A 14,229-nucleotide genomic window follows, 5' to 3' on the forward strand; every position below is an offset into this window, starting at 1 on the left:
AAAATTAAAAAGGAAATTAGAAGGTATTTTTAACTCTTTTGAATGAAAAACACAACATATCAAGAACTATGAAATATAGCTAAAGCATTACTCAGAGGGAAATTTATAGCACTAGATGACTATATTAGAAAAGAAAAAAAACAATGATCTCAGCTTCTACCTTCAAAACCCTGAAAAAGGAGACTAAATTAAGCACAGAGTAAGCAAAAGAAAGAAAAAGAGAAAGGGGGTGGGGGGACAAACCATAAAGTATTCTTAATTATAGAGAACTGAGGGTTACTGAAGGGGAGGTTGGTAGGGGATGGGTTAAATGGGTGATAAGGATTAAGGAGTACACTTAGTTGAGCACCGGGTTTTGTATGGAAGTGCTGAGTCACCACTTGAAACTAATATTACACTATATTAACTAACTAAAATTGAAACAAAAACTTGGAAGAAAACAAGCAAACAAGCATTCACTAAAAAAAAAAGACTGATAAAAGCAGGTATCCATGAAATGGAGAACGAGAAAAAAAAATCAATTAAATCAAAAATTGGTTTCTTGAAAAGACCAATAAAATTGATAATCTCTAGCCAGGATGACTAAGAAAAAAAAGAATATTCAATTATCAACATCAATAATAAAAGAGGTATATCACTACAAACTTTACAAATATAAAAAGGATAATAAGAAGGTCATTATGAACAATGTAATGCCAATAAATTCAACAAGTTGAGTGAAATGACAAATTCTTTGAAAGACACAATCTACCAAAGCTTATTCAATAAGAAACAGGTAACCTGAAGAGGTTGTATCTATTTAAGAAGTTGGAATTTATAGTCAAAAACCTTCCTAGAAAGAAAATTCCCAGGTTCTAAAGGCTTCATTTGTGAATTCTACCAAACATTTAAGGGAGAAATAACACCAGTTCTATACAAACTGTACTAAAAAGCTAAAGAGGAGGGAATACCTTCAAACTCACATTATGAACATAACTAATTTTGTCCCAGACGTCAGTTATCAGTTGCTTTAGGCTACTTCCCACCTACATACATTGAATTATAAAGTATTTCAATTATTTAAGAAAACTTCTAGTTCTGTGTGTATACAACAGCCAAAGCTTTTCTATCCATCAGATGTTTTTATTATAAATGAAACTAAAGAGTGTTATCTCTATAATATAGAAAGACTTTTGAAACATAATTAGATTTCAATGGATTTACAAAATAATCAAATTTTAAATCAAACTCTACTGATGTACAAAACTCCTTTCCATTTTAAGTATATAAGCAAAAATATGCATGTATTTCATTAAGGTAAATATTTTTTTAATTCACCTTAAAGAAAAAAAAACCCATCTATCACTTTCTTTATAGGATGTCCCTATAAGCGCTAAGCAATTTTGAAAAATATCCAAAAACATTGTTTCACCTTAAAGTATAAGCTTATTTGAATGCTAATCAAACTTCACATAATGTTCACTTTTAAGAAGCACCCATAATCTTTGGATCTAACAAAGTTTTTATTTAGTTATTTATTAAGCAAATATTGTAGTCTAAGTTTTTAAAAAATTATAAACTTTTTAAGCAAGTATTAGATTAATGAAAATATACCAATTCCTCAACTAAGAAACTTCATTTTTACTGTAACATAGAATAGGAAATTGGGGGGAAAGTGTTTCCTTAAAAAAAAGCATAAAAATGTTCCAGATATTAATAATGAAGTAATTTACAAAACATTTTTATATTTTCCATCTGCTTTATCACATTAAGACAAGTTATATCATATAAAGTATAACAATATAACATATAATATATACATACATACCGTGTCCTGCTTTGGAATTTGAACTAAAACAGAAAGAAGCTGCTCTGTATCAAGAAATCTTGATATAACTAAAAGGAAAAAAAAAGTGCATTTAAACTTTGTGTTAGAGTTCAAAATATAAAATATGTAAAGTGTTATCCTCAAATAATAAAATAGAACAGTTCTACTGATAAACATTACTTATTTTAATCATCTTTATCTATCTTATATATGCCAGGAATAAGACAATGAATTCTGTCTTTTCTTAATTTTATTAGTTATAATCTATCTTCAAAATCTGACACTGTTGATCACTCTTTCCTTCTAAAACTATATTTCTCTGTTTTAGATGTTATTTTCTTCCCACCTTTTTGATGTGTAACTTTTTTCCCTCCACACAGGGAGCCCAATGTGGGACTTGATCCTGGGATCCCAGGATCACAACGTGAGCCTAAGGCAGACGAACTGTATTACACAGAATGCCAGGTAGAGGTAAACCAAAAAGATGGTACTATGAACAAGAAAAGGATTACAATTAAAAATGTCCTCTTTGTGGGGCACCTGGCTCAGTCGGAGGAGCATGCAACTCTTGATCAGGTTTTTGAGTTTGAGTCCCAAGTTGGGTGTAGACATTACTAAAAAAAAAAATAATTTTAAAAAAATTGCCTCAAAAAAATATATATATCACCTCTTTGTAGCTTTCCCAATGCCTTCTAGATTCTCATGTACCACTTCAGTTTACACTACCAGAACAGGTGGGATGGCTGGAAGACCGTAGGTATAAAAGATTAAGCTGCTAGCAACCAGGAATTGGACTAGGAGCAGTCCATATCTACTGTTTTTCCACCTATAGATTTAGAAGAGAACTGTACTACTATGCAAGTGAACAAACAGCCAGGTGCCAAAGGCAATTCTCTTACCTCATGTGATGGGAGTTGAATTATGTCCCCCCAAAAGATTTTGAAGTTCTAAACCCTGATATTCGACCTTACTTGGAAATTGGATTTTTGCAGATGTAATCAAGTTAAGATAATGTTATCAGGATGAGCCTTAATCCAATATGACTAGTATTCTTATAAAAAGACAATGTATTTTTTTAATAATTCGTATTCATAAAATTAGATGATATTCATTTACCTGACTGAAGTCCGAAAAAGAGTTCCCCATCTTGAAGTAGTTCTTGAACACAATCTAACCTCATGTTAATGGTTTCAATATCAACTAGAGGTTCTAATATATTAGAACGAAGTCTTCTACTTCCTCCAGGAGTCTTAGTATAATTTAAAACACCAAAGAGCGTATGATTATTCCTTTGAAAACACAAATTAGGAAAATTTCATTAAGTATACAAGGGAAAATCCAAAAGAATTACCATTTCACTTTCTAAATAATCCTGTAATCTATAGTAGTGATTCTCAAACTTTAATGTGCATACAAATCACACACGGAATTCTAAGTCTGAGATGAGTTAAGTCTGAGATAAGGCCTGAGAATATATATTTCGAATATGCTTCCAAGTATGCTATCAATGAATAATGCCTTAATTAGCAAGGGATAGACAGTATCTTCTAGCATTTACTTCATGACTTTTTTCATGAGAATATTCAGGCAAATATAAAATGTTCTGGTCCTTGGCATTCCCTCAATAATAGCAAGATATCAGTAATATATTCTTAAGGGGGAACAGAGCTTTCAGATTGAAAAAAAAATGAGTATTTTTTTTTAGACTTTATTTATTTATTCATGAGAAAGGCAGAGACAAAGGCAGAGGGAGAAGCAGGCTCCATGCAGGGAGCCCAACGTGGGACTTGATCCCAGGACTCCAGGATCACGCCCTGGGTTGAAGGCAGGCGCTAAACTGCTGAGCCACCCAGGGATCCCAAAAAATGAGTATTTAATAGAATCACTTTGCTCTAATTTAAGAAGTTAGAGAATTATAAATAAAAGAGAAAAAAATCATTTCAAATACAGAAAGTATTAAACAGGACTGTACAGAGAATGACCAGGAGGATTGCTTTAGTTAAGTTGGTTGAGAAAGACCTGTATGTGCATTTCACAGTTTAATTCAAAAGGTATGCAAAGATGATGATGGGATGCAGATGATATTGACAACGATGGTGAGAATAGGAAACAGACATTGAACACTAAGTATGTCCCAGGCAGTGTTCTAAGCACTTTACATATATAAACTTATTTAATTAAAATAACCACAGTGTGAGGTAGATGCTATATTTAACCACATTTTACAAGGGAAAGAACTGAAGTAATGAAATAATATGTCCAAAGTTTCCTAAATAACAAGAAGAGAGTTATCAGTTAAAAAGGGCCAAGCAGGGGCAGCCCCGGTAGCTCAGCAGTTTAGCACCGCCTTTGGCCCAGGGGGTGATCCTGGAGACAGGGATCAAGTCCCACATCGGGCTCCCTGCATGGAGTCTACTTCTCCCTCTGCCTGTGTCTCTGCATGTCTCTGTCTCTCTGTGTGTCTCTCATGAATAGATAAAAATAAAATATTTTAAATACATAAATAAAAATAAAAAATATAAAAAGTCCTTATCTGCTAAAAAAAAAGGGGGGGGGGCGAGCAAGCAGAACAGTAATTTAAGCCATGGAAGCCTTTCTGGATCATTGTTGGTAGAACTTTGCAAGTGAAAGAAAATGGAGGGAGATGAAGAAGTTGATAGTGGCCAGGACACAGAAGTCCTTGGAGGCCATGGTAAAGATTCTGGATTCTATTCTAAATGTAATGGGAGCCACTGTAAGATTTTCAGCAGCAGAGTTCTAAGATCTGATTCCTAGTTTAAAAGGATCACAGTCTGCCCACTAGGTGAAGAATAGACTAAGTGTAGAAAAGTAAAAAAAGAAGGCAGAGAAATAAGTTAGGGGCTACTATAGTAGTCTAGGCCAAAATTATGGAGATAGTGGTTTCAGCTACAGCCTTGGAAATGATAAGTTGTGTCCAGAATCGGTATGTATTTCAAAGATTGAATCAAGGGGATCTGCTAGTGGACTGAATCTGGATTGAGAGAGGGTAGAAAACAAGAATGAGTCTTAGCCATCAGGCTAGCAGCTTTTTTGGTATATCAATTTATTTCTTTTTTTTAAAATAAACTTTACCCCCAACACAGGGCTCAAGCTCACAACCTTGAGACCAGGAGTGATATTCTCTACTGACTGAACCAGCCAGGTGCCCCTGGTATATCAAATTAAACAAATGTCCAGACAACTACTCAAATCAAGTCCTGTCCAGAGGCAAGGGTGGCATCATTACAGGCATTTACTTTTTGAGAACTGGACTTCTGTAGGAACAAAGGAAGTGAGCAACACACCCAAACCTGCCATTTGCTATAGAAATCAAAGGGTGAAACTGCTCTGAACAGGTGACAAGTCTACAGAAGCGTTAGAGCTATTCAGATAGTTCAGCAGGTATAATACCCATCTTTTAACCTAATACGCTTTGGTTCAAGTCTGTGAAAAGACTTCTCAATTACTCCTTTTCAACTATAAATGAACTCCTAGAGGTCAAATATCCTATTATTTAATATAGAGCAGGAATTCAAGCAATATTTGACAATAATAATGATAAATAATGAGGAACTATGAAATGTGACAAAATATAAAACACTCTGTAATAATTACCAACCTTGGTTATTGACTTTCTATGTTACTCTATGGTATTACAACATAGAAAGCAAATGACAGAGTAATTTTTCCAGATAATATTAATCCTTTTTAAGTAGCAAGAAGAAAAAATATTACTTATTCACTAAGCTGAAAGGGAATAATAACTCCAATTAACTACAAATTCTTTAATGTTGTAATTTTAGACCATCATTAGTCAATGGAACTGCAAGGGAACTGAGGCCACTATACTGATAGATAACAAAGTATTATACACAGTACTACTCTTACTCAAAGTAGTATCAACAGTACCTATACTTAAACTGCTGTTGATGGTTAGAGTATAAATAATTCGCAAAATTAGATAGCCTATGTTTCTAAGTTCGCAACAGCAAATAATGTCTGGCAATTTTACATAATGGAAAGTGAAGCTAAGATAGGAATATACAAATAGAGATTTTTAAACAACTTTGGTTTTAAATTTGTACTGATAAAATTTGTTAAACATTTTAAGCTTATCCCTTTCATTGATATCTAATGTTATATCTAATTACCAAAAGATGATATATAACTACTCTAAGCTTGCTTATTCCCAACTTGCACTTTACCAATGAGTAGTACTAAATAGCTTCAGTTTCCTTGCACATACCATGTTGTTATATTGAAAATCCTGCTTTCAAGATTTGATTTTTCATGGTCTCACTACCTTTTCTACTTCATCTGGATAACTTCCATTCATATTTCAAAACTTGCACCCCAGGTTTTATCTCCTCTAGACAGCCTTTCCTTTACCCTTAACCCAAGCCCAATCAACTCTCTTTCTGCTATTGATCCCACCATTTTTATGCAAATGTTATCACCAAACTTAGTACATGTTAATAATACTGTCTACGTGTCTCCTCCTCTAGACTGTAATTCATCAAGGAGAAAAACCATGGTTCATTAATTCTCCATACCAAACCAAATCCACATTAATGAATTCCTGCCTCACCATCACCATGTTGATTGCATTATTTTCTACTAACATTTTAATTCTAGTTTAAGTACCTCACTATGAAATCTATAAACACCGTGTGTGTGTGTCTGTGCCTCTCTCTCCCTCTTTCTTTCTCTGTCTCACGCTCACCATCAATATTCCTGGTACTCTACCTAAAGTTAATAATAAACCCATAAAACCAGCAATCTAGTCATACACCACAGACCAAATTGATTTAAGTATTTTTACCTTTTCAAATAATATAGCCACTTAAATTTCCTGTACTTGATGCTTTTAAGGCTGGTTATTCCAATTTTGTGGTAATCTGGATACAATATCTTCTTATTGTGGTAAAACACACATAACATAAATTTACCATTTTAAGCACACAATTCAGTGTTGTTAGATACACCTGCAATATTATACAACCACTGCCACTACCCATTTCCAGAACTTTTTCAACATCCCAAGCAGAAACTCTGAATCCACCAAACAGTAACTACCCACTGTCTGCTGTTCTATGTCTCTGATTATTTTTGTCTACTTTGTCTCTATAAATTTGTCTAGTATAAATATCTAAATGGAATTATAAAATATTTTTCCTTTTGAGTTTTGGCTTATTCCATATATCTCAGGGCATATATTAGAATTTCACTCATTTTTAAGGTTAAATGATATTCTGTTAGTCACTATGTGTATACCCTATTTTGTTTATCTAGTCAGCACTCATGAATAGACATCTGGTTTATTTCCACTTTTTGGCTACTGTGAATAATGTTGCTATGAACATTTGTGTGCAAGTATCTCTTTGAGTCTCTGCTTTCAATTCTTTTTGGTATGTACCTAGAAGTAGAATGCCAAATCATATGGTAATTCTATGTTTAACTTTTTTTGAGGAATCATCATACTGTTTCCCAAAATACTGTACCAATTTACATTTGCATAATAAACGTACCAGGGTTCCAATTTCTCCACATCTTTGCCAACACTTATTTTCCGCTTATTTGATAATAACCACCTTCATAAGTGTGAAGTAGTAATTGTGGTTTTGATTTGCATTTCCCTAATGACTAGTGATGCTTATTATCTTCTCCTGTGCTTGTTGGTCATTTGTATATTTCTTTGGAGAAATGTCCATTCAATCCTTTGCCTAGTTTTGAAACGGATTGTTTGTTTTTTGTTGTTTCACACAAGCATCTTTTTAAAATCTGACTTTAGTGAAACATCTGAGCAGTTCAGGAACAATGGTACAATGATTAAAGGTCTGTTTATTCAATATTTCTACATCAAACAATTTAAAGAAATGTAAAGTAGCCATTCATAGAAAAATAGGACATAATAAAATACATTTTTACATTTTATAAGAAAAAAATTAGATGATCTTACCTACAGTCTTGATTATTAATTAGTAATTCAAGGTTCTGGGCTGATGATGAATCTATCATGGCTGTCTGTTCACTACCCTGGAAACAAATCTTCAGCGATTTTGGTGCATAAACTGAATTTTGAATAAATTCAACATATTTTAATAAAGCTGCAACAGCTGCAAGGCAGTAATACCTGTAAGGTGACCAATGACACATCACTATAAATGTTTAGAATAAATAAAAACTATTGCTATGCAAGGAAACATTTATTTCACCTCATTATTAGGAAAATTATAAATACTTGCATAGCATTGCTTAAATTCAAACAGAAAAAGCACACCAAGTGCTCTTTATTTTTTAAAGCTAGCTACACAACTTCTAAAACATAAAAGTTGATAGCTTTCTGAAGTCTGACACTTAAGGACTCCAATAAAGAATTGTGTTAGAAGACAATTTTCAATGGTAATTTGTGTCAATGTACCGTTCTAAGAATTCAAATAATGTTGAAAAGGTCTGAGAGTTAGGAGGTTCCTAGGTATAGAAAACTGTGTTATGGTCCTGGTAAGCATAGTCACTGTGATTAACAAAATAAACAACTAGTCCAACCTGGTTCAATAAAGTATCTATTTCATACTTTCTAAAACATATCCTTTCTAAAAGTATCATTCCCTGTCTTAGCTGAATCTCTTAGGAGTACACTCATGAAGTTACAGGGCCACAGCTCTGTGTTTCACGTTTCTAGGTTACTGTAGTTTCTAGGTTACTCCAAAGTAAAGTAAGCAGCAACCATAATACAACAGATAATGTCCAATCTGGAAAAATGCTATATAAATTAAGCTGGCAAAATATTCCATGCATGTGAATTTTAGTTAACTATATCACTATTTCACTAATTACTGAGTGTGTATTATGAGCCAGGCACTTTTCTAGAGATACAGCAGAGAACAAAACAGACAAAAGACCTTGCCCTCATGGAACTCACACTACCGATGTATTACTTTCCTTACATCATAACTTACTTGGACTGGACCTCCATTAGGACAGTGCTGAATTCTGTTATGCATAACTGTTCAATGTACTCTAGTCCTTTGGTTTCATTGAAGTATTTCCTTTGGATAGTAGTAAAATTAACATTCTGAAAGAAGTTTTAATTTCAAAATAAATTTTAAGTTTCATGAAGTTGCCCAAAATTGCTTTCTTAAACACATGCAGGTACATGGGTAGATGGCTTCAATATCATATAAAGTTTATTTTTTATTATTTATTGTTTTCCAGAGTTAAATAGGATATTTTCTTAATGATTTATACGAAGAGCATGATTATCTGTTGTGCTAAGTGAATTAGTAGATTGGTTGAGCCAATAAATAGGATGAGTAAAATTAGTATAGGAGCTCATGTTCGTCCTTTTTGGTTATGGATAGTTAATATTTGCTTTGATGTTAGTTGAATTAGTCATTGTTGGATGGAGATGAGATGATTATTGATTAGACAGTTAGGTAAGTGAAACAGAATACTTGGAAATATAACAATTAAGATTACAACAGAGAATCTATAGCAGTCTACAGCTCTTATTAGACCATATCCACATGACATTTAAATGAATATGGTAGGTATGATCATAAAGAATAAACATGACCATCTTTGCTTTCAACTAATTTTATTTTACAGCAACATCACTACCCAGATTTTACATTTGGTCTTACATATTCTATCATAATTGAGATAGAGTAGATTCTTTCAATGTATTAGTTGCAGAGGAAGAAAACATCAATTCCAGCTACCAAATCTATGAGACGCTATATACATGAAGTAAATTTATTTAGAATAAAAGAATGGAACTTTTTTTAAAAGAGTACAGAAAAAAGCATGAAGTTATAGAGTAAAAGGTTTACTTACTCTGAATAAAAAGAGTACATAAGAAAAGATAACACTGGACTATGAAAGAGTTATAAGAAAAAAAACTCATGAGGAGATAGGGAATTTGTTATGCAGCAAGATTGTTTTAGGTTAACTCAATCTCCACAGTAACTCTATGACATAAGTCTTGTATTAACTACAATTTCCTTACAAGTAAAATTCCAAAAAGTCAAGTAGCTTTTCTAACATCATACATTTAATATGTGCCAGAGGTGAGACTTGAATTTAGATTTCTCTGACTACAAAGCCCTTTCACTAAATAGTGCTTCTCTTTTAATGAAGGTTTTTTTATGGTAAGTATGGTAATATGATAATAATAGTAACACTGGTTTTTCCCTATACGACTTTTTCCCTATAAGACTTTTACTCCAAATACTTCGATAGCTCTGTTTCTCACTTCCTTTTAGGACTTTGCCCAAAAGTAACCTTATCAATGAGGTCACTTGTCTAATTAAATACCAATTCTCTAGAAGGAAATTACTTTCCCTATTTTACAGATTAAAAAAAAACTAAAGTAACTTAACTTGCACAAGACCACTTAGAATCAAGATCTGAAACAAGCAGTCTGACTCCTGTATTCTTAAGTACCATGCCACACTGCCCTACATCTCAAGTGAAGTGGATAGATGCTGTTTTTGCCTTTGAAGGACTCATCTATTTTACATTCCATGTGGTTTTGGTAGAACTGTCCATTACAGTGCTTTGTGCTCCACAGAAAGCAAAAGACCAGGGATTAATTAATCATATTGCTTCTAAAAAAAATCATATTGCTTCTACCCTGAGAAATAGCGATTAGTCTAACATGTAGAAATACGAACAAAGCAAGGCCCACCGGGGTTCTTCCCTAGAATTTATATGTGGATTGGATACTGGAAGAAAGAATGTATTTTTCCTCTGAATTAACTAAACTGAGATGATATTAATCTGTAGCCATCATAATCATCTTAAACTTCACAGAAGTAATCTACCTAACAATTAAAAAAAAAAAAAAAAAAAGATGGGGATGGGGATGAGAGTAGGGATAAGATTTATCCAACCATTTGGCTTCTCAGTTACATAAACCAATAAATTTTTCTTTTTTTCTTTTTTTTAACTTAAAACATAAAAAAGGCAGTATATAAGAGACCTGTATAATAGAAACAGATTGACAATAAGGGCCACGTCTGGCAAAAGTCAAAGACAGCTGACCTACAAAGGATCTCTAAGAGCACGACAATAAATCTTGTATGATTGCAGATGCTGAATATATTAAGACTAAAGAACTATAAAGAATATACTAAGAATAAAGAATAAAGAATCATTGGATTTTAAATCTCAGCTTGATGTCAAATGTGTTAAAGATAAGGCTACAAACATAAGATAGTATATTCTGAAAATAATTTGCACTCTTCAAGCGTTATTCCAACTGCAATGCTTCCTACTTGGTTCAGAACTACAGCCCCCATTCCACAAACATTTGCTAAAGGAAAGAAATAAACTGCATGCTGGAAAACCTCTCACTTACAGGGAATGCATCCATAAGATAAAGTTCCAGGGCACTTCCTTGGCACAGTCCCACAGGTGGAGGCTTAGAGCAGCAGGCTAACTACATGCTACATGCTACCAGGGGAAGCTGAAACAATTCTGTACTATAGATCAAATTCTCTAAAATAAAAAGCACTTGCTGATAGTGCTATCCCCTAGAATACGAACTTCGATTTCAACTAGTCTGGCAGCACAATAACTAGTTTCCACACAGCTATACCTAAGGGAATCTACTTTTTCTCTAAGGGTCTGCCTTGAGTATACTCTGAGAAGCCTCCTTTATTATCTGAAACAGTTTCCCTTTTGTTTAAAGTAGGGCAAGGATACCAAATCAAGTAAGTGGATGCCCTGTCATTTTTATTTTATGTATTAATAGTCCATTAGCTTAGGACTTGTATTTAATCAGTACTTTAGGATAAGTGTAAAGTCATTCACGTTATTTTTCTCTAGAATGCTATTACAGAATGGATTTTAAATCAAGATTTGAATGTTACTATTGAGAATAAAAATCACTTACCTTGAAATTTTCTGTGATCAGAGTAAACAACTTAGTTGAATTCCCCACAACACAAGCAGTATTTGACATTATTATTTCCAAAGGTGATAAAATTTTGAGTTTAGTGATCACCTAAAATCATTTGAATAAATAATTTTTTAAATGTAAGCTTAGGATTCTCTAAAACCAAGCAAGTGGCATATTTTTCTGAGAGGTAAGTACTTAAAATTAATTCACAGATACACAAAATTACAACTGTTCTAATTATAGATGTCAGTTAAAAATATTTTTAATAATGATATATTAAACATATTCTACAGGTATATATAAAGATATATATCATATATGTAAAATATCATAAACATAGGTTATATTTTACCTCAAAATTATTTGTAACAGCTTTAAGATCAAAAATTAATTTGAACTTATCAGATACATATTCCTAAAACAAGATGTTTTAAAATAAAATCTATTTGGTATCTTGTCCATCTCCATAAAAAAATACATTCAATACTATGACTATGATCAATATGATCACACTGGTATAGCTTAAAAGTTGAACAGTATAGAAACAGAGATGAGAAACACATATTTTACAACTTACGCCTTTCACAGTATAACTGCATTTTTTGTAACTATCCCAGACACAGAAATTCTTAGCCAATTTGCCAAATATTTCTGTTTTTAAAAAAGCTTTTTTCCTATTTTTTAAAAACTGCATAAAAATGTGAAATACCCAGAGATAAAGTTAGCATGCAGTACTAGTATCATGTAGGTTGTTAGGTATGTTAAAAAAATTAATTATTAGATAGAAAAGTAACTCTATGTACTGAGAAACCATAAAAAGGAATTAGAAAAAAGGAAAAAACAATAAAATGCTACAAATAACATAGTATATATTTTTAATAATAGAAATTGGGTCAAATAACTTTTTAAAATACAGAGATTTGAAGATTACCTCCATTTTTGTTTTTTTTTTTTTACCTCCATTTTTGTAATTGACAAAAATTCCCATGACAATAGGCCAATGGCCCAAATTAATGCTAAGTGATAGGCAGTAAAAGCAAGAAGTTGTTAAATTATGACTGCCCTAAAAGATCAGGTTCCCTGAACTCTGGAAAACAAAATTCTAATACTGTTCAGGAGAAACAACCCTTTGGCAATAGCATTAATATATAATCTTTGGAATGAGTCCAAGAATTATTAATTTGAAGATGTTAATTTTAGAAACTAACAGTAATCTGAAATATTCATATTAACAGCAAAGCATATTATTTTTAGGACAAAATACATTCAAAAAATTAAAATCCAATGTAAAACAATTTTATTTCAGAGCAGCCTACATTGGTGCAATTGTGATTAATCTTTATTCCACAAAAAAGTAGACTAATTAGGAAAGCAGTGACTTGAAAATCACATAGTGCTCACTCAATCATTTTCTAAGAGTATAAATACTTACCTTTGCATACGTTGTGTTATCTGCAAACTGAGATAATATAATTTGTGGGCTTCTTAAATCAATACTTGCCATTCCGATTTCACCTCTGGCATGTCCTCTACCTTCTACAACAGCTACAATAACTGATGGGGAGTGTGTTGAAACTGCAGATGATGATGTAGCTGTTAAAATTTTTTTAAAAAGAAAATGTATAAACATTAATAACAGTATGTTTTCACATTTTCTTATAAGATCTCAAAACACCAAGTTTAGGACATGACTCTCACATATCCAAGGAAATAATCTTTTTCCTTAATAAAAAAAAAAAACCTTTTCATATCCAGACCAAATAAAAATGTTAATTCTCAAAAGTATTTTGCCAAAACTTCACCTCAAAATTAGAAATAACTTATACATTGTCCTATTTTGCATTTTATTCGAATGGAGTTATGAAGGAACACTGAATTTGGGATCAGAAAGCCTAGATTATTTATCCTTCTCTATCATCTAAAAGCTGTATCAATTTGAGCAAATTACTTCATAATAAATAATCAAAAATCACAAAATGTAGTTACTGCCCTGCCTAATTCAATGGGATTATATGCATTTTATAAAGAATAAAATATTATAACTATAAACTCCAATTAGATGTAATTATATGTGTAATGTTGGTTACTTTTTCAATGTGCCAAGAATGTTCTAAATTCTTTATTTGGATTAATTCATTTAATTGTCACAATTCTAGGGGGCCTTGGGTGGTTCAGTCAGCTAAGAATCTGCCTTCAACTCAGGTCATGATCCCAAGGTCCTGGGATCAAGTCCCACATCAGGCTTTCTGCTCAGTGGGGAGTCTGCTTCTCCCTCTCCCTCTGCCTGCTGCTCTGCCTACTTGTGTTCTCTCTGTCAAATAAATAAGTCTTTTAAAAAACTGTCACAATTTTATCATATATATATCGTTATTTATTCCATTTACCTATAAGGAGATTGAAGCATGGATGGTACTAGTAAAGTCAGACTTTGCACACGCGCAGCCTGAGTCCAGATCTGCCCCTCCTAACCTTTACATATTATTACTGATTTTGAGATCTGTACCGATAAGTTGTAACC

General features: G+C 32.6%; 1 protein-coding gene across 1 annotated transcript in view; it reads right to left on the reverse strand.

The window, feature by feature from the left end:
- The window catches only part of MSH4 (mutS homolog 4), an 80,028-nt gene that overhangs the window by 57,144 nt on the left and 8,655 nt on the right, over positions 1–14,229 (reverse strand). Inside the window, exons 4-9 of the mRNA XM_041748584.1 lie at positions 13,144–13,304; positions 11,706–11,816; positions 8,767–8,882; positions 7,767–7,940; positions 2,924–3,096; positions 1,808–1,875 (exon numbers count right to left, since the gene is read on the reverse strand). Of these exons, the coding sequence (XP_041604518.1) occupies positions 1,808–1,875; positions 2,924–3,096; positions 7,767–7,940; positions 8,767–8,882; positions 11,706–11,816; positions 13,144–13,304 (803 nt within the window). The remainder of the gene's footprint in view (positions 1–1,807; positions 1,876–2,923; positions 3,097–7,766; positions 7,941–8,766; positions 8,883–11,705; positions 11,817–13,143; positions 13,305–14,229) is intronic.

This window comes from Vulpes lagopus, chromosome 3 (assembly GCF_018345385.1).
Source record: "Vulpes lagopus strain Blue_001 chromosome 3, ASM1834538v1, whole genome shotgun sequence".
NCBI classification, from domain to species: Eukaryota; Metazoa; Chordata; class Mammalia; order Carnivora; family Canidae; genus Vulpes; species Vulpes lagopus.